At 50.5% G+C, this 20,646-nt stretch overlaps 1 protein-coding gene across 4 annotated transcripts in view; it reads right to left on the bottom strand.

The window, feature by feature from the left end:
- The window catches only part of simc1 (SUMO interacting motifs containing 1), a 79,545-nt gene extending 73,736 nt beyond the window's left edge, over nucleotides 1–5,809 (bottom strand). For all 4 annotated transcript variants that reach the window (XM_070878466.1, XM_070878467.1, XM_070878468.1 and 1 more), the window contains exon 1: nucleotides 5,524–5,809. In XM_070878466.1, the coding sequence (XP_070734567.1) occupies nucleotides 5,524–5,682 (159 nt within the window). In that variant the 5' untranslated portion in view covers nucleotides 5,683–5,809. The remainder of the gene's footprint in view (nucleotides 1–5,523) is intronic.
- Between the last annotated feature and the right edge of the window lie 14,837 nt (nucleotides 5,810–20,646).

Raw genomic sequence — 20,646 nt, 5'->3', positions numbered from 1 at the left:
GAGACTGGGGGTGGGAAGGGAGACTGGGGGTGGGAAGGGAGACTGGGGGTGGGAAGGGAGACTGGGGGTGGGAAGCGAGACTGGGGGGGGGAAGCGAGACTGGGGGGGGGAAGCGAGACTGGGGGGGGGAAGCGAGACTGGGGGGGGGAAGCGAGACTGGGGGGGGGAAGCGAGACTGGGGGGGGGAAGCGAGACTGAGGGGGGGAAGCGAGACTGGGGGGGGGGAAGCGAGACTGGCGGGGGGAAGAGAGACTGGGGGCGGAAGAGAGACTGGGGGCGGAAGAGAGACTGGGGGCGGAAGAGAGACTGGGGGGTGGGGAAGAGAGACTGAGGGGGGGGGGAAGAGAGACTGAGGGGGGGGGGAAGAGAGACTGAGGGGGGGAAGAGAGACTGGGGGGGGGGAAGAGAGACTGGGGGGGGGGAAGAGAGACTGGGGGGGGGAAGAGAGACTGGGGGGGGGAAGAGAGACTGGGGGGGGGAAGAGAGACTGGGGGGGGGAAGAGAGACTGGGGGGTGAAGAGAGACTGGGGGGTGAAGAGAGACTGGGGGGTGAAGAGAGACTGGGGGGTGAAGAGAGACTGGGGGGTGAAGAGAGACTGGGGGGGGAAGAGAGACTGGGGGGGGGAGAGAGACTGGGGGGGGGGAAAGAGAGACTGGAGGGGGGGAAGAGAGACTGGGGGGGGGAAGAGAGACTGGGGGGGGGAAGAGAGACTGGGGGGGGGGAAGAGAGACTGGAGGGGGGAAGAGAGACTGGGGGGGGGGGAAGAGAGACTGGGGGGGGGAAAGAGAGACTGGGGGGGGGGAAGAGAGACTGGGGGGGAAGAGAGACTGGGGGGGAAGAGAGACTGGGGGGGGAAGAGAGACTGGAGGGGGAAGAGAGACTGGAGGGGGAAGAGAGACTGGGGGGGGAAGAGAGACTGGGGGGGGGAGAGAGACTGGGGGGGGGAGAGAGACTGGGGGGGGAAGAGAGACTGGGGGGGGAAGAGAGACTGGGGGGGCAAGAGAGACTGGGGGGGCAAGAGAGACTGGGGGGGGAAGAGAGACTGGGGTGGGGGGAAGAGAGACTGGGGGGGGAAGAGAGACTGGGGGGGGAAGAGAGACTGGGGGGGGAAGAGAGACTGGGGGGGGGGAGAGAGACTGGGGGGGGGAAGAGAGACTGGGTGGGGAAGAGAGACTGGGGGGGGAAGAGAGACTGGGGGGGGAAGAGAGACTGGGGGGGGGAAGAGAGACTGGGGGGGGGAAGAGAGACTGGGGGGGGGAAGAGAGACTGGGGGGGGAAGAGAGACTGGGGGGGGAAGAGAGACTGGGGGGGGAAGAGAGACTGGGGGGGGGAAGAGAGACTGGGGGGGGAAGAGAGACTGGGGGGGAAGAGAGACTGGGGGGGAAGAGAGACTGGGGGGGGAAGAGAGACTGGGGGGGGAAGAGAGACTGGGGGGGGAAGAGAGACTGGGGGGGAGGGGGGAAGAGGGACTGTGGGGGGGGGGGAGAGCGACTGGGGGGGGGGAAAGAGAGACTGGGGGGGAGGGGGGAAGAGAGACTGGTGGGGAGGGGGGAAGACTGGGGGGGGAGGGGGGAAGACTGGGGGGGAGGGGTGGAAGACTGGGTGGGAGGGGGGGAGGAAGACTGGGTGGGAGGGGGGGAGGAAGACTGGGGGGGAGGGGGGGAAGAGAGACTGGGGGGGAGGGGGGGAAGAGAGACGGGGGGAGGGGGGGGAAAGAGAGATGGGGGGAGGGGGGAAGAGAGACTGCGGGGGAGGGGGGGGAGAGAGACTGGGGGGAGGGGGGAGAGAGACTGGGGGGAGGGGGGGGAGAGAGACTGGGGATGGAGAGATGGGGGGGAGGGGGGGGAGAGAGACGGGGAGGGGGTGGACAGACGGGGGAGAGGGGGGGAAGAGAGATTGGAGGGGGGGGGAGAGAGACTGGGGGAGGGGGGAAGAGAGACTGGGGAGAGGGAGGGGGGGAGAGGGAGGGGGGTAGAGAGACTGGGGGAAGAAAGACTGGGGGAGGGGGGAAGAGAGACTGGGGGGAAGAGAGACTGGGGAGAGGGGGTGTTGAGAGACTGGGGAGAGGGGGTGTTGAGAGACTGGGGAGAGGGGGTGTAGAGCGACTGGGTGGGGGGGGGAAGAGAGACTGGGGGAGAGGCTGGGTAGAGAGACTGGGGGAGGGGGGTAGAGAGACTGGTGGGGGGGGGAGAGAGACTGGGGGAGCGGGGGGGAAGAGAGACTGGGAGGGAGGCGGGGAAAGAGAGACTGGGGGGGGAGGGGGAAGAGAGATTGGGGGGAGGGGGGAAGAGGACTGGGGGTGGGGGGAAGAGGACTGGGGGGGGAGGGGCGGAAGAGGACTGGAGGGGGGAGGGGCGGAAGAGGACTGGAGGGGGGAGGGGCGGAAGAGGACTGGGGGGGAGGGGACGAAGAGAGACTGGGGGGAGGGGGGAAGAGAGACGGGGGGAGTGGGGAAGAGAGACTGGGGGGAGGGGGGAGAGAGACTGGGTGAGGGGGGGAGAGAGACTGGGGGAGGGGGGGAGAGAGACTGGGGGAGGGGGGGAGAGAGACTGGGGGAGGGGGGGAGAGAGACTGGGGGAGGGGGGAGAGAGACTGGGGGGAGGGGGGGAGAGAGACGGGGGGGAGGGGGGGAGAGAGACGGGGGGGAGGGGGGAGAGAGACGGGGGGGAGGGGGGGAGAGAGACGGGGGGGAGGGGGGTAGAGAGACAGGGGGAGGGGGGGAGAGAGACGGCGGGGGGGAGAGACTGGTGGAAGGAGGTTAGACAGGCTGGGGGAGGGGGGGAAGAGAGACTGGGGGGGGAGAAGAGAGACTGGGGGGGAGAAAAGAGACTGTGGGGGGGAAGAGAGACTGGGGGGGGAAGGGAGACTGGGGGGGAAGGGAGAGACTGGGGGCGGGGAAAGAGAGACTGGGGGGGGGGAAAGAGAGACTGGGGGGGGAAGAGAGACTGGGGGGGGAAGAGAGACTGGGGTGGGGGAAGAGAGACTGGGGGGGGGGAAAGAGAGACTGGGGGGGGGGAAGAGAGACTGGGGGGAAGACAGACTGCGGGGGGGGAGAGAGACTGGGAGGGGGGGGAGACAGACTGGGGGGGGGGGAGACAGACTGGGGGGGGGGGAGAGACTGGGGGGGGAGAGACTCTGGCGGGGGGGAAGAGAGACTGGGAGGGGGAAAGAGAGACTGGGGAGGGGGAAAGATAGACTGGGGATGGGGAGGTGGAAAGAGAGACTGGGGAGGGGGAGGGGGAAAGAGAGACTGGGGGGGGGAGATAGACTGGGGGGAGGGGGGGAAGAGAGACTGGGAGGGGGAAAGAGAGACTGGGGAGGGGGAAAGAGAGACTGGGGATGGGGAGGTGGAAAGAGAGACTGGGGAGGGGGAGGGGGAAAGAGAGACTGGGGGGGGGGAGATAGACTGGGGGGAGGGGGGGGGAAGAGAGACTGGGAGGAGGGGGGGGAAGAGAGACTGGGGGGAGGGGGGGGGAAAGAGAAACTGGGGGGAGGGGGGGGAAAGAGAGACTGGGAGGAGGGGGGGGGAAAGAGAGACTGGGGGGAGGGGGGGAAGAGAGACTTGGGGGAGGGGGGGGAAGAGAGACTTGGGGGAGGGGGGGAAGAGAGACTGGGGGGAGGGGGGTAAGAGAGACTGGGTGGAGGGGAGGGAGGAAGTGAGAGCTGGAGGAAGCAGAGAGAAAGAGGGGAGAGGGGGAACTGAGGGAGAGGAGTTCAGGAACTCGGTGTTGGGGGTTTAAGCAGCACAGAAAGCACAATGGGGTTGGTGGAACATGATCCAGATGTTAAGACTTATCATGTTCTTCCAACCTTTCCGCTTTTAACCCACACCACATTCTCCCCCTGCTCCCCCTACACCTGGTTCATTTCTCATTGCGTGTGTGGCAAGTGACATCTTGGAATGGCCAAAATCCGGAAGTCACGACATGGTCACTATTCACTTCATATCCAATAACCCTGTTAACGATCCGTGACCCACACACAATACCGCATCTACGGTGCGGGGCTAAGGTCAGAACTTGTTTGGGGAGGGGCGGAGGAGTCAGGAATTTGTTGGGGGAGAAGGGCAGGAAATTGCAGATTTGTGGGGCGGCGGGGTAGGTCAGAACTTGTTGGCGGGAATGTTGGGAACTGGGGGGAGGGGGAGAATGGACGGTCAGGAACCTGTTGGGGCGGGGGGGGGGGGGTGAAGGGGAAGGTCCTCCCACTATCGTAAGTTTATTTTAAACCATAATTAAAACGTTTTTAAAAATCGGAAGAGTATATATTTTTAATAAAATATAAATAACCTTAATTTAAATTAATAAAATTATGTGGTAATTTTTTCTATTTTTTTATTATTGGTTTTGTGTGTTGTGGGGGGTGGGGGGGGGTTTTCTCATTCATAATAATGGGAACTCCAACTTACGGAGTTCGCATTATTATGACTGACAATATACTTTACCTTGATTGACTGCCCAGAGCCATAAGACTGCAGATCCAGCCCTGCGCACTTCCTGACGTGCACGCGCTGTGACGCGCAGTCAGTGGAGGCTTCAGGTCTGGGAACTCGATTGGGCGCAGCAGTGTAAGGTAAGTGCGCTTTTTAAAAGCGCTTTTTACCCGGTTGCCCATGGGAGCAGCCGACCGGGATTTCTGGGCCATGGTTTTACCATCCAGCAAATAACGCGGCAACACCAGTGTGGCGGCTTTAAACGCTGGGGTCTGTATCAGCTAGAATAGGGACCAGGAAGGGAAGTTGGGTGGTCAGCTGTTTAGTGGGAATAGAGTCAAGGACGCCCAAGGAGGTGGCTCTCATGAACAAGACGAGAGCAGAGAGGGCATGAGGGGAGGAAACCAGCGAAAGATGCAAGTTCAACGCTCGGGCAGGAGGAAACAATGGCTTGGTGGGCACAGTCCTCGTTATTACTGATATTTGTTCAACTGTACCCCCATCACTAAACAAAGACACAGGAGCTGTGGTTACCACGTCAATCATCACAACGGTAGACAGAAACTAAATATTTTACCCTTTTTTGTTGAATAAACCTTCCCAGGTAGCATACTAGGATAACGCTTTTTGAGTGACTATCCAAAGTCGGATTACAATTACAAAAGTAAATCAAGATCTGTGACTTCATCCCGATATAAATGTAAACTAGAATTGTGAGGTCACAGTTTACAGTTTAAAACCAGTTATTTTCCTTCATAAATCAACAGTTGAGTCTGATTTTTTAAAAAACTTTATTGTAAAGGAAAATCTACACACAAAATAACCATCTTATCTTGTGATTAGCAATATAACAAGGAGACTCAGGATTGTGGAGCCCATAATTGAACCAGTTTGCCACCAGTTGCACTCAGCCCCACTGTATCATTTCTGAACTGCAGATTCACGTGTGGCTTTCCCCGTGACGTCACACAGGCCCCGGCCAGGATCAAAAATGGCGCCGCCCGCTAGCCCACAACAGTCATGCGCACTCCGCCACTTCCTGTTTATTTTTGAAAACTCGGCATTTGTGAACAATCCCGGCCGCACTGACCTGAGGCGGGCACAGCAGCCTTGTAAACCGCTCGGAGCGGCTCCAGGCCGGGCAGCAGCGCGGCTGTCGGCGTGCCTGGCTTCCCGCGACCGCCGGCGTCTCCCCGATAATCTCCACGTCCGAGTCATCGTCCGAGTTGATCTCGATCACATCATCCATGGCTCTCAGAGATGCGGCAGCCGCGGCACGGGGCGGGTTCTGCCTGCGCGGCGCTTCCGCGATATCGAGAGGGACCGGCAACGCGGCAGGGAAACGGCGGCCCGGCCGCCAGCAACCAAGCAGCCAGCCGCCATCTTTAACACTGGCGAAAGCGCCAGCGGCCAGCGCCTGCTCTGTACCGCCCCCATGCTGCCGCAGGAGGTACTGCGCAGAGACAGCACCAGTCCTTGCACTGCAGCCTTCTCTCCGCTAACATAAGGAGCAGGAGTAGACCCTTCCGCCCCTCCAGCCAGCTCCACCATTCAATAAAATCATGGCTGATCTTCTACCTCAACTCCACTTTCCTGCACTGTCCCTGTATCCCTCGATTCCCTTAATATCCAAAAATCTAGCGATCTCTATCTCGAATATACTCAAAGGCTGAGACTCCGCAGCCCTCTAGGGTAGAGAATTCCAGAGATTCACCACCCTCTGAGTGAAGAAATTTCTCCTCATCTCAGTCCTAAATGGCTGACCCCTTATTCTGAGACTGTGCCCCCTTGTTCTGGACAACTCAGCCAGAGGAACCATCCTCCTTGGATCTACCCTGTCAAGCCCTGTAAGAATTCATCAGTCACTGCCAGTGTTACACTGAGAGTGAAAGAAAGGAGTTATATTTATGCAACGCTTTATTGTCAGTCTTGGCTCAGTGGTAACACTTTCTCCTCTGAGTCAGAAGGTCATGTGTTCAAGCCCCAGAGAATTCAGTACATAGTCGAGGTTAAAACTGAAGTGCAGAACTGAGAGACTGCTGCACTGTCGGAAGTCTTGTCTTTCAGATGGGATTTAACCTGAGGCCCTATCTGCCCTCACAAATGGATGTAAAAGATTCCATAACACTATTCGAAGAAGAGCAGTGAAGTTTTCCCAGCATCTTGGAAATACACAAACAAAAAATGCTGGAAATACTCAGCAGGGCAGGCTGCATCTATGGAGAGAACCAAGAACTCGAAACAGAGTTAATGTTTCAGGCCAATGTTATCGACCTTAAACTTTAGCTCTCTATTTCTCTTCACCTGTCCAACCAAACCCCCTGAGTATTTCCAGCATTTTCTGTTCTTATTTCAGATTTCCAGCATCCGCAGTATTTTGCTTTTGTAAACACACAAACAGATTATCTGATCATTTAGTTCTGCTGTCTGTGGGACTTTACTGTGTGTTTAATTAAGAACATAAGAAATAGGAGCAGGAGTAGGCTATTTGGCCCCTCGAGCCTGCTCCGCCATTCAATACGATCATGCCTAATCTGATCTTGGCCTCAACTCCACTTTCCTCCGGCTCCCATAACCCTTGACTCCCTCATCGTTCAAAAATCTGTCTATCTCCACCTTAAATATATTCAATGACTCAACCTCCACAGCTCGCTGGGGTAGAGAATTCTACAGATTCACGACCCTCTGAGTGAAGAAATTTCTCCTCATCTGCGTCTTAAATGGGCGACCCCTTATTCTGAAACTGTGCCCCCTTCTAGATTCCCCACGAGGGGAAACATCCTCTCTGCATCTACCCTGTTGGGCCCCCTCAGAATCTTACACGTTTCAATAAAATCACCTCTCATTCTTCTAAACTCCAATGAGTATAGGCCCAACCTGCTCAACCTTTCTTCATAAGACAACCCCTTCATCTCAGGAATCAACCTTGTGAACCTTCTCTGAACTACCTCCAATGCAAGTATATCCCTCCTTAAATAAGGAGACAAAAACTGTATGCAGTACTCCAGGTGTGACCTCACCAACGCCCTGTACAGTTGTAGCAAGACTGCCCTGCTTTTATATTCCATTCCCCTTGCAATAAAGACCAACATTCCATTTATTCCTAATTATTTTGGCTGCAAAATGCTTTGAGAGATCAAGAGGAGTATGTCGAGGAACCAACTAGAGAGCAGGCCATCCTAGACTGGGTCTTGTGTAACGAGAGAGGATTAATTAGCAATCCCATCGTGCGGGGCCCCTTGGGGAAGAGTGACCATAATATGGTAGAATTCTTCATTAAGATGAAGAATGACACAATTAATTCAGAGACTAGGGTCCTGAACTTAAAGAAAGGAAACTTCGAAGGTATTGTGGATATCTGAACGGAATATATGGAATTAAGGACAGTAAGGTAAACGGGATATATGAAAATGTATAAGCCATGGAAGAATAGCTGGGAGAATGTCAGATTGCAAATAGTGCAACATCAGCATAGCTAACAGTCTTTCTCAAGGTTTCAAGTCACTAAATCCTGCCAATAACATCTAATTGTAACATGAAATAAATCTGCAGAATTGCAAGGTCTCAGTTAATAGTCACACCACTAGATTGAAACATTTAGAGGCAATGCTTGAGCTTTCATAAAAAAACATCTCATATAGATTGACTAATGAGTGGCTGAGTTAGAATGTCAATCTAATTGTATTTTGTTATCTGATTTCAAAACTGTATAACTGTTGACGCTTTACGATGTAACTTCACCTATCCGTAGGGAGTGTGTACGCTCTATCCAGAGAGTATATCTTCTGTCTGATAGTTCTTACTGGCCGGTAATAAAGACTGCTTTGTTCAAAGCACAAGAGGTATTCGACTCAGTAATTTTACTGAACCAGATTGAGGTAAAAGAATCCAGGAATTTACAGTATGAGACGTGAATTGGCTAGGATAGACTGGAGAATGATACTTAAAGGGTTGACGGTGGATAGGCAATGGCAGACATTTAAAGATCACATGGATGAACTACAACAATTGTACATCCCTGTGTGGCGTAAGAATAAAAAAGGGAAGGTGGTTCAACCGTGGCTAACAAGGGAAATTAGGGAGAGTGTTAAATCCAAGGAAGAGGCATATAACTTGGGCAGAAAAAGCAGCAAACCTGAGGACTGGGAGACATCACATGGATGAACTTCAACAATTGTACATCCCGGTCTGGAGTAAAAATAAAACTGGGAAGGTGGCTCACCGTGGCTAACAAGGGAAATTAAGGATAGTGTTAAATCCAAGGAAGAGGCATGTAAATTGGCCAGAAAAAGCAGCAAACCTGAGGACTCGGAGAATTTTATAATACAGCAGAGGACAAAGGGTTTAATTAGGAGGGGGAAAATAGAGTATGAGAGGAAACTTGCTGGGAACATAAAAACTGACTGCAAAAGCTTCTATAGATATGTGAAGAGAAAAAAAATAGTGAAGACAAACATGGGTCCCTTGCAGTCAGATTCAGGTGAATTTATAATGGGGAACAAAGAAATGGCGGACCAGTAAACAAATACTTTGGTTCTGTCTTCACGAAGGAAAGCACAAATAACCTTCCGGAAATACTAGTTTCTATCTAGTAGAGTCTAGTGAGAAGGAGGAACTGAAGGAAATCCTTATTAGGCGGGAAATTGTGTTAGGGAAATTGATGGGATTGAAGGCCGATAAATCCCCGGGATCTGATAATCTGCACCCCAGAGTACTTAAGGAAGTGGCCCTAGAAATAGAGGATGCATTGGTGATAATTTTCCAACAGTCTATCGACTCTGGATCAGTTCCTATGGACTGGAGGGTAGCTAATGTGACAGACCTTTTTAAGAAAGGAGGGAAAGAGAAAACAGGTAATTATAGACTGGTTAGCCTGACATCAGTAGTGGGGAAAATGTTGGAATCAATCATTAAAGATGAAATAGCAGCGCATTTGGAAAGCAGTGACAGGATCGGACAAAGTCAACATGGATTGATGAAAGGGAAATCATGCTTGACAAATCTTCTAGAATTTTTTGAGGATGTAACTAGTAGAATGGACAAGGGAGAACCAGTGGATGTGGTGTATTTGGACTTTCAAAAGGCTTTTGACAAGGTCCCACAAAAGAGATTGGTGTGCAAAATTAAAACACATAGTATTGGGGGTAATGTATTGACGTGGGTAAAGAACTGGTTGGCAGACAGGAAGCAGAGAGTCAGGATAAACGGGTCCTTTTCAGAATGGCAGGCAGTGACTAGTGGGGTGCCGCAGGGCTCAGTTATTTACAATATAAATTAATGATTTAGATGAAGGAATGGAGTGTAATATATCCAAGTTTGCAGATGACACTAAGCTGGGTGGCGGTGTGAGCTGTGTGGAGGACGCTAAGAGGCTGCAGGGTGACTTGGACAGGTTAGGTGAGTGGGCAAATGCATGGCAGATGCAGTATAATGTGGATAAATGTGAGGTTATCCACTTTGGTGGCAAAAACAGGAAGGCAGAATATTATCTGAATGGCGGTAGATTAAGAAAAGGGGAGGTGCAACGAGACCTGGGTGTCATGGTACATCAGTCATTGAAAGTTAGCATGCAGGTACAGCAGGCAATGAAGAAGGCAAATGGTATGTTGGCCTTCATAGCTAGGGGATTTGAGTACAGGAGCAGTGAGGTCTTACTGCAGTTGTACAGGGCTTTAGTGAGGTCTCATCTGGAATATTGTGTTCAGTTTTGGTCTCCTAATCTGAGGAAGGACATTCTTGCTATTGAGGGAGTGCAGCGAAGGTTCACCAGACTGATTCCAGATTGACATATGAGGAGAGACTGGATCGGCTAGGCTTTTACTTACTGGAATTTAGAAGAATGAGAGGAGATCTCAAGAAACATATAAAATTCTGACGGGACTGGACAGGTTAGATGCAGGTAGAATGTTCCCGATGTTGGGGAAATCCAGAACCAGGGGTCACAGTCTAATGATAAGTGGTAAGCCATATAGGACCGAGATGAGGAGAAACTTTTTCACCCAGAGAGTTGTGAACCTGTGGAATTCTCTGCCACAGAAAGTTGTTGAGTCCAGTTCTTTGGACATATTCAAGAGGGAGTTAGATATGGCCCTTATGGCTAAAGAGATCAAGGGGTATGGAAAGAAAGCAGGAAAGGTTGCATGATCAGCCATGATCATATTGAATGGCGGTGCAGGCTCGAAGGGCCGAATGGCCTGCTCCTGCACCTATTTTCTATGTTTCTATAAAAAGCGCTCTATATTTGAGAACAAGAGTGCTTCACATGATCTGTGTTTGATTGAAGAAGGAATGTTGACCAGGTCACCTCGGTGATGGGCAAATTATTGCAATCAATTCTGAGGGACAGCATAAATCTTCATTTTGAAAGATACAGATTAATCAAGGACAATCAGCATGGATTTGTTAAGGGAAGGTCGTGTCTGACTAACTGAATTTTTAGAGGAGGTAAGAAGGAGGGTCGATAAGGGCAGTGCATTTGATGTAGTCTACATGGATTTTAGCAAGGCTTTTGACAAGGTCCCACATGGTAGGCTGATCAAAAAAGTAAAAGACCATGGGATCCAAGGGAGAGTGGCTAATTGTATCCAAAATTGTCTCGGTGGCAGGAAGCAAAGGGTAATGGTTGATGGGTGTTTTTGCGACTGGAAGGCTGTTTCCAGTGGGGTTCCACAGGGCTCAGTACTCGCTTCCTTGCTTTTTGTAGTATTTATTAATGATTTAGACTTAAATGTAGGGGGCATGATAAAGATATTTGCAGATGATACAAAAATTGTCCGTGTAGTTGACAGTGAGGAGGAAAGCTTTAGACTGCAGAAAGATAAGTGGAAAATGGAATTCAATCCGGAAAAGTGTGAGGCAATGCATTTGGGGAGGGGCAACAATGCAGAGGAATGCACAATAAATGGGAGGAGACTGAGAGGTATGGAGGAACAGAGGGACCTTGGAGTGTATGTCCACAGATCCTTAAAGGTAGCAGTTAAGGTTGATAAGGTAGTTAAAAAGGCATACGGGATAGTTTCCTTTATTAGCCGAGGCATAAAATATAAGAGCAGGGAAGTTATGCTAGAACTAGGTAGGCCACAGCTAGAATACTATGTGCAGTTCTGGTCAGCACATTACAGGAAGGGTGTGATTGCACTAGAGAGGGTGCAGAGGATATTTACGAGGATGTTGCCAGAACTGGAACATTTTAGTTTTGAGGAAAGATTGGATAGGCTAGGGTTGTTTTCTTTGTAACAGAGGAGGCTGAGGGGAGACTTAATTGGGGTGTATAAAATTATGAGGGGCCTAGATAGAGTGGATAGGAAGGACCTATTTCCTTTAGCAGTGGGATCAATAACCAGGGGACATAGATTTAAAATATTTGGTAGAAGGATTGGAGAGGAGATGAGGGGGAAAAAAAATCACCCATAGGGTGGTAGGGGTCTAGAAATCATGGCCTGAAAGGATGGTAGAGGCAGAAACCCTCACAGCCTTTAAGGATGTGCACTTAAAGAGCCATGACCTACAGGGCTACGCACCTAGTAGGTGGAATTAGGCTGAGTAGCTCTTTCTCGACCAACAGACACGATGAGCTAAATGGCCTCCTTCTGTGTCGTAATTTTCTATGATTCTATAAGGACTCCCTGTTCTTCTTCCGACAGTATCATTGGATATTTCATGTCTATCCAAGCCAGCAAAGAAATATACAGGGCCTTCATTTAACATCTCATCCAGAAATGCAGAATTCATTACTACACTGGAGTGCAGCTTAGATTATGAACAATCAGTTATAACCTCAGGAGGCGCAAGTGCTATCAATGGAGCCAAGTTGAATGCAGAAAATAGAATGCCTTACAAATGGGGTCCAAAAATAAAATATAATTTGGTGAAAGCCACAAGGTTTATCCCCAAAAAGGACAATTTAATATTGGCTCCTATTTATCTATGGTAATTTCTATCCTTAAAAATGAATGACAGAGCATGGGTCCTTGGGATGCACAGATGTCTCACTGTATCTTTCTATTCCTGCCAATGCTATAATTTTTCCAAATTCTGAAATATGAAATGCACGGGACCATTCTTGGTGCTTTGCAGGAACTTTATTTCAGATATATGCACAAGATGCCTATCTCTGTAAGCTGATAGTGGGTGCAACCTAAATCACCCATGCTTTACCCAACTGTTCAGGTGAGCGGAAATTTTAAAAGTCAAAGAGCAAGGAGAAGGCAATAGAGCAGGGTAGCACTGGGAGAAATTATAACCAGAGTGTGACAGGAAGGGACAGAATGTATAATGTAAGAGAGTATCAGAAGTAGGGTCAAAGCAGAGAAATATGGTTTAAAAAAAACAAAATTAAAAGCTTTTTATCTGAATGCACGCAGCATTCGTAACGAAATAGATGAGTTGATGGTACAAATAGATATAAATGGGTATGGTTGCAAGGTGACTATTGTGTATGTAAGCACTCTGTTAATGACTCCACGAGGCAGGGGTATGGCACTTGAACTGTACAGACTGTAGTTCTTAATTACAGCTCCTAGAGTGAGGACACCAAGAGGTGAGCTCCCTTTTATACTGGATTGGTTGCAGTGTACAGTGACCCTTAGGTCTCCAGCAGCAGCACCCTCTGGTGTTCAGGTAAGGTATATACAGGGTGAACATACATTCAGGTTCTAGTGTTTAGTACATCATTACATCATTGGCATGCATACATAAAAACACTCTCCCTGAGCCTTTTCCAAGTCCTTATTGCTATGACCTGGGGAGGTGATCAGTAGTGGGAGGTTGTGGTGAGGGTTGTGTGAGTGCTACGTGTGATCCCTGTGCTTGAGGCTGGCCTCACACATTTCCCCCCATTCACACACAGACCATGTGGCTGTCACTGTTGGAGGATTCCTCAGTGGTGGAGCCAATGCAATGGGTAGGGTACATACACTGCAGAGTGGGTAAGTGGTAGTGTTTGGTGGTGGGCAGGGCCACAGGACTATGTGGGTTCCTTGTCCACCATTGGTGGTGGAAGTCTGTTCATCCCAGGGACCACCAGGAAAGCTCCTGGTGCTGGCCTTGGTGGCCAGGGGGTGTAGGGCCGATCTGTGGCAGGTTGCCAGTGCTGTCCATTGACTGCTGTCCCTGCAGTGGGTCTGCTCCCACTGGGTGTGTGTGAGCCCTTCCTGGGGCATCGCATTTGTCTCAAAAGTCCAGGCTACATGCTCAGTTAGCCTGCTGGATCTGAGGATCTCCCACGGGGGGATACCTCTGGCATTTACATTGTACCTATAGAACCCGGTGTCCTTTAATAGTCTACTTTCTGCATACATGACACATTGGCTCCGATCATACATAGTCGATTCTATATTGTTATCTCTCTTTACATTATTACTTTCAGCACTTACATCACTTTCTTGTATATCGGTGTCTCCATACGTGGTTACATTTGTCATATTAAAATTTCTATCATCATCATTTAACAGTACAAACTTGTTCTTAACATCACTTTCACAAGCATTCACTACATTTTTTTTATCGGTTACTCCGGCATCACAATTCAACGTTATATCAGCATACTGCATTCGCTAACTGCACTTTTAACTTTTAAGTCCTTGGCATCTTTAGAGTGAAACTGTCCCTTTAATTTCTTTGGGTTACTGGTCTCCTTTAAGGGGGCCTTCCAATCCGGTTCGCTGCTCGGTGCCACGTGTCGCTCCTCCAACGCTGCCCCCCGTGGTCTGGTCACAGCCTTTTTGATTTTAGGTTCTTCGCCTCGTGGTGCGGCCGCCATCTTCTCGCTCTCCTCGAGGTAGGCTGTGGTGATCTTTTTCTTCGCAGGTTCGTCCACAGACGTCAGGAATCCACCTTTTTCGAAAATCTTCTTCCCTCGGAGTCCTGCCACGGCCCGGAAGGTGAGGTCTGGACGTTCGGTTTGGGTGATCTCGCCACGGTGTTGTGCAGTCGTCACCGTACAGTCGAGCTGGTCAGTAGGATTTCTGGGTGCTGTGATGGATCCAAGTTCAGGATTGCATGGGATGTCGATCACTGGAGCCCGGAGGTCATCGTTGCTTCGATCGACTTGGACCTGCTTCATCCAACTTCTTCCCAGCAGTGTTGGACCATCGCCGGCAACAATCCACAGGGGGAGCTTGTTCATCGCGCCGCCCTGGGAGACCTGGACATCCACACTGCCAATGCCTAGGATTTTGCCTTTGGTGTAGGTGAGCAGCTTTGCCTGGACAGGAGACAGTTTTGGTCGTTTGACGGGATTGATTCAAAGTTTTTCACAGGTCGTCTGGCTCATCAAAGACTGGCTCGTCCCTGTGTCGATCTCCATCGAAACTGGAACCCCGTTGATGTCTACTTCCATCTTCGACAGGGAACTCTCGGTGGAGCAGGTATAAATTCCATACTCTTCTTCCAGGGGTTGAACAGCTTCGTCTTCATCAGTGTCAGAGCCCGGGTGATCAGCCATCTCTTCAATGACGCGGTCAGTAAAGCTTTTTCTGCACATTTGGTGAAGGTGACCTTTCGCATTGCAACCTTTGCAGGTATAGTCTTTGTAGCGGCATTGGTGGGCCCTGTGGTTTCCTCCACAGCGCCAGCACGGGGCTAGCTGGTTGGCCCCATGTGGCGGACTCAGGGTTGCGGGACTCGGGGCAGCATTTCTGCCTTTGAAAATCGCCATTCTGTTCACTGCGCTCGTCAGTTTAGAGTCCTGGGTGTGGGTCATCATTCGCTTGGAGTTGCTGACTGAAACCATGTAGGCCTGGCTCACTTTGATTGCCTTCTGCAGGGTGACTGTGATGTCTGCAGAGAGCAGTTTGTGGAGGAGGCCCTCGTGGCCGATTCCAATAACAAATATGTCCCTTAGTGCTTCGGTGAGGTGGTCGCCAAAATCACACGGTGCAGCCAATCGTCTTAAATCTGCAGCATAATTAGCAATTTCTTGGCCTTCGGGTCGCCGGTGAGTGTAAAACCGGTGCCTGGCTGTGAGGATGCTTTCTTTGGGTTTTAGTTGCTCTTGGTTGTTGTCTTCGCTGAGGCTAGCAAGTCCCTGACAAGGCCATGGATAGTGGGCCCACAACTACTAAGCAGGATGGCCTGTGCTTGTTCACCAGTGTGGCCGGTGAGTGCCCATCCAAGTCGTTGGCTATGAAGAAGTGTTCTAACCTTTCCATGAAGGCATCCCAATCTTCCCCATTGGTGAATTGTTTGAAGTTGCTGAGATTAGACATGCTGTGCGTGGAATTCATGACCTCGTCGCCAGTTATTGTGTATGTAGGCACTCTGTTAATGACTCCACGAGGCAGGGGTATAGCACTTGAACTGTACAGACTGTCGTCCTTTATTGCAGCTCCTAGAATGAGGACACCAAGAGGTGAGCTCCCTTTTATACTGGGTTGCCTGCAGTGTACAGGTGACCCTTCGGTCTCCAGCAGCAGCACCCTCTGGTGTACAGATAAGGTATATACAGGGTGAAGGTACATTCAGGTCTAGTGTTCAGTGCATCATTACATCATTGGCATGCATACATAACAGTGACCAAGGCTGGGAACTGGATATTCAGGGGTATTTGACAATTTGGAAGGATAGGCAGAAAGGAAAAAGAGGTGGGCTAGCTCTGTTAATAAAGGATGAGATCAGTGCATCAGTGAGAAATTATATTGGCTCAGAAGATCAAGATGTAGAATCAGTTTGGGTGGAGATAAGAAATAATAAAGGGATGAAGTCACTGGTGGGCGTAGTCTATAGGCCCCCTAACAGTAGCTACACTGTTTTATGGAGTACAAATCAAAAAATAATGGAAGTTTGTAAAAAAGAAACGGCAATAATTGTGGGCGATTTTAATCATATTGATTGGACAAATCAACTTGGCCAAGCCAGCCTTGAGGAAGATTGCATAGAGTATATCTGGGATGGTTTCTGTTATGTATGTAAACATTGTAACTGTGTAAGACTTGCCACCAGAGGGCACAACTGTTGGAGGCCCAAGGGTCACTTGCACACCTCGTGCAAGGGAGTATAAAAGGTTGCCTGCCATGCTGCTTAGGCACTCTGCAGTTGTATAAAAGAGACTAAGGTCACATCAGTTTTAGCTCACAGTACTCAGTCTTGTGGAGTTCTTCAATACTTAACAATTGGTGATGAGTAACAGATTCCGAACTTTCATGCGGCCATAGCTGTCTTTGGTATTTTAGAGAGATTTGTAGAGGGTGATGATTGGGAAGCCTTCGTTGAGCGTCTTGACCAGTACTTCGTGGCCAATGAGCTGGATGGGGATGATACAGCGATCAAGCGCAGGGTGATTCTCCTCACTGTGTGTGGGTCCACAATATACGGCGTCATTAAGAATCTTCTAGCACCGGAGAAACCAGCGGAGAAGACATATACAGAGTTGTGTACGCTGATTTGGGAACACCTCAAGCTGAAGGAGAGCGTCTTAATGGCCAGGTATTGCTTCTACACGCACCACCGCTCCGAGGGCCAGGACGTAGCGAGTTATGTCGCCAACCTGAGACGCCTTGCGGGAACTTGCGAATTTGCTGGATTTTTGGGGGAAATGCTGCGGACATTTTTGTGCTTGGCATCGACCACGAGGTCATTCTTTGCAAGCTGCTGTCCGCCGAATCCCTCGACCTGAGCAAGGCCATCACGATAGCCCAGGCATTCATATCCATGAGCGATAATACCAGACAGATATCTTCCCAGTGTCGAAGCTCACCGGCAAGTATTATGCATAAAATAACGTCGAAAGCAGGCAGAACTGCATATGGCAGGGCCTACACGCCTGCAGCTGCAAAACCTAGGATGAGTCAGAGTCGCCATCGGGCGTGAATGCAAATCCATTAGCACCATGTTGGCGCTGCGGAGGTAATCATCGAGCCCATCAATGTTGATTCAAGCACTATGTGTGCAAAGGCTGCGAAACAATGGGACACCTCCAGCGAATGTGCAAGAGTGCTGCGACTCACCAGGTGGCAGAGTCGGCAGAGGATGATTAATCCGGCGTGGATCACGCAGAACAAACAAGAGAGGCAACTCAACCCGAGGAAGAAGTGTATGGGGTACACACCTTCTGTTATATATGCATGCTTGTATTGTTGTATGATGTCTGTAACACTGAATGTACCTTTACACTGTACACATCTTACCTGCACACCCAGAGGGTGCTGCTGCTGGAGACCTAAGGGTTACCTGCACACTGCAGGTAACCCAGAATAAAAGGAAGCCCACAGCTTTGTGTCCTCACTCGTGGAGCTGCAAATAAAGGACTATAGTCTACACAGTTTAAGTACTATACCCTGCCTCATGGAGTCATTACTAAAGGTGCCGACATACACAACAACTGGCGACGAGGATACGAACTACACGTTCAGCATGTCGAATCTCAGCACCTTTCAGCAATTTACCGACGGGGAAGATTGGGATGCTTTTGTAGAAAGATTGGAACATTTCTTCATAGCCAACGACCTGGATGGGGGCACACCGGCTACACGACCAAACAAATGCAGGGCCATCCTGCTTAGCAGTTGTGGGCCCACTATCCATTGTCTCGTCAGGGACTTGCTAGCCTCGGGGAAGACAACCACCAAGAGCTATGAGGAACTTGTAACACGAATACAGGAGCAAAAGAAAGCATCCTCACAACCAGGCACCGGTTCTACACTTGCCGGCGACCCGAAGGCCAAGAAATTGCTAATAATGCTGCACACTTAAGGAGACTGGCTGCACCGTGTGACTTTGGCGACCACCTAAATGAAGCACTAAGGGACATATTTGTCATCGGGATCGGTCACGAGGGCCTCCTACACAAATTGCTCTCGGCTGACATCACAGTCACCCTGCAGAAAGCAATTCAAGTGAACCAGGCCTACATGGTTTCGGTCAGCGACTCCAGGCGAATACTGACCCAGGACTCTAAACCGGCGAACGCAGTGCACCGCATGGATACTTCCAGAAGCAGAAATGCTGCCCCGAGTCCCGCAACCCTGAGTCCGCAACATGGGGCAAACCGGATGGCCCCGTGCTGGCGCTGTGGAGGAAACCACAGGGCCCACCAGTGCTGCTACAAAGACTATACATGCAAAGATGCAAAGAGAAAGGGCACCTTCAAAGAATATGCAGAAAAAGCTTTACTCACTGTGTCTCTGATGAGTTGGCTGGTCACCGGGGCTCTGATACAGATGAAGATGAAGCTGCTCAACCCCTGGAAGAAGAGTATGGAATTTATACCTGCTCCACCGAAAGTTCTCCGTGTACGATGGAAGTAGACATCGGCGGGGTCCCAGTTTCTATAGAGATCGACACAGGGGCGAGCCAGTCTCTGATGAGCCAAGCGATCTTTGAAAAAATTTGGATAAATCTCGCCAATCGACCAAACTGCATCCTGTCCAAGCGAACCTACACCACCTACACCAAAGGTAAAATTCCGGTCGTTGGTATTTTGGACGTCCAGGTCTCCCAGGGCGGCGTGTTGAACAAACTCCCCCTGTGGATCGTAGCCGGCGACTGGGAAGGAATTGGATGAATCCGGTCCAAGTCGGTCGAAGTGGCGACGACCTCCGGGCTCCAGCAATCGACAGCAAACATGGATCCACCGCCGCATCCAGAGATCCCACCGTCCAGCTCGACTGCGCGGCGATGACTCCACAACATCGCGGTGAAATCTCCAGGACCGAAAACCCAAACTCCACTTTCCGGGCCGGGGCAGGACGCCAAGAGGTGAACAGCGTCGTAAGAAGTGGATCCCCGACGTCCATGGCCGAACCTGAGGAAGAAAAGGCACCACAGCTACCTGGAGGAGAGCCAGAAGATGGCGGCTGCACCACGAGGAGAAGAACCTGCAAACAAAATGGCCGCGGCCAGACCACGAAGGGCAGCATCGGAGGAGCGACACTTGGCACCGAGTGGCCAATCGGATTGGAAGGCTCCCTTAAAGGAGACCGGTAACCAAAAAAATTTAAAGGGACAGTTTCAACTTAATGATGACAAGGACTTTAAAGCTAAAGATGCAAGTATGATAATGTAACCATGAATTGTGATGCTGGTGTAACTACTGTGACAAATGAAATGAATGCTTGTGTAAGTAAGGTTAAGAACAAGCTTGTTATGTTTGATGATTATGACAGAGAGTTTGAAATGCCTAATGTAACCATGTCTGGTGAGACCATGACACCAAAAAGTGATGCAAATTCTGTAATTTATAATGTAAAGGCAGTCAATAATGTAGGCTCGACTATGTGTGATCAGAGTCAAGGTGTCATTTATATAGATAGGACACTGCTAAAGGACACTGAGTTCTACAGGGACCTTGCAAATGCTAGAGGAATCCCCCTGTGGGAGACCTCCAGGTCCAGCTGGCTACCAGACCATGTAGCCTGGACCTATGGAACAAATGTATTGGGCAAACTTCAACCGGTTGCATCCACGTCTAGAAGTCTACCTAAGGCTGAAACAGCCTACAGTATGGTCGAGAAAGAGGCGTTAGCCCCCATGTGTATATGGAGGCTAAGAAAATGCACCAATATCTATTTGGACTTCGGTTTGAGTTTGAAACTGACCACAACTGCTCATTTCGCTGTTTTCAGAAAGCAAAGGTATAAACACCAATGCTTCGTCTCACATCCAAAGATGGGCACTAACATTGTCCACCTATGACTATGTTGTCCGCCACAGACCAGGAACTGAGAACTGTGCTGATGCCCTCAGTCGGCTACCAAGTCTACCGGGGTAGACTTGCTTCTGGTCATGGATGCTTTTGAGAGCGAGGGGTCACCCGTCACTGCTCACCAGATCAGGACCTGGACCAGCCAGGATCCTGTACTATCACTTGTAAAAAGTTGCGTCCTCAATGGGAGCTGGTTGGCTGTTCCCGGGGAAATGCAAGATGAAATTAAATGGTTTCACCGACGCAAAGTTGAAATGTCCATCCAGCCGTATTGTCTCTTATGGGGTAATCGCGTGGTTTTGCCAAAAAAAGGCAGGGAAACGTTCATACACGACCTACATAGTACCTACCCAGGCATAGTCATGATGAAGGCTATAGCCAGGTCGCATGTTTGGTGGCCCGGCATTGACTCGGACTTAGAGCCATGCGTACACCAGTGCAACACAACTTAGCAATGCACCAAGGAAGGCTCCATTGATTCTGTGGTCATGGCCCTCCAAACTGTGGTCCAGTATTCCCGTAGATTTTGCTGGCCCCTGTCTCGGAAAGATGTTTTTAGTTGTAGTGGACGCT

This window comes from Pristiophorus japonicus, chromosome 4 (genome assembly GCF_044704955.1).
Source record: "Pristiophorus japonicus isolate sPriJap1 chromosome 4, sPriJap1.hap1, whole genome shotgun sequence".
Classification (NCBI taxonomy): domain Eukaryota; kingdom Metazoa; phylum Chordata; class Chondrichthyes; family Pristiophoridae; genus Pristiophorus; species Pristiophorus japonicus.
This window is presented reverse-complemented; position numbering and strand designations above follow the sequence as displayed.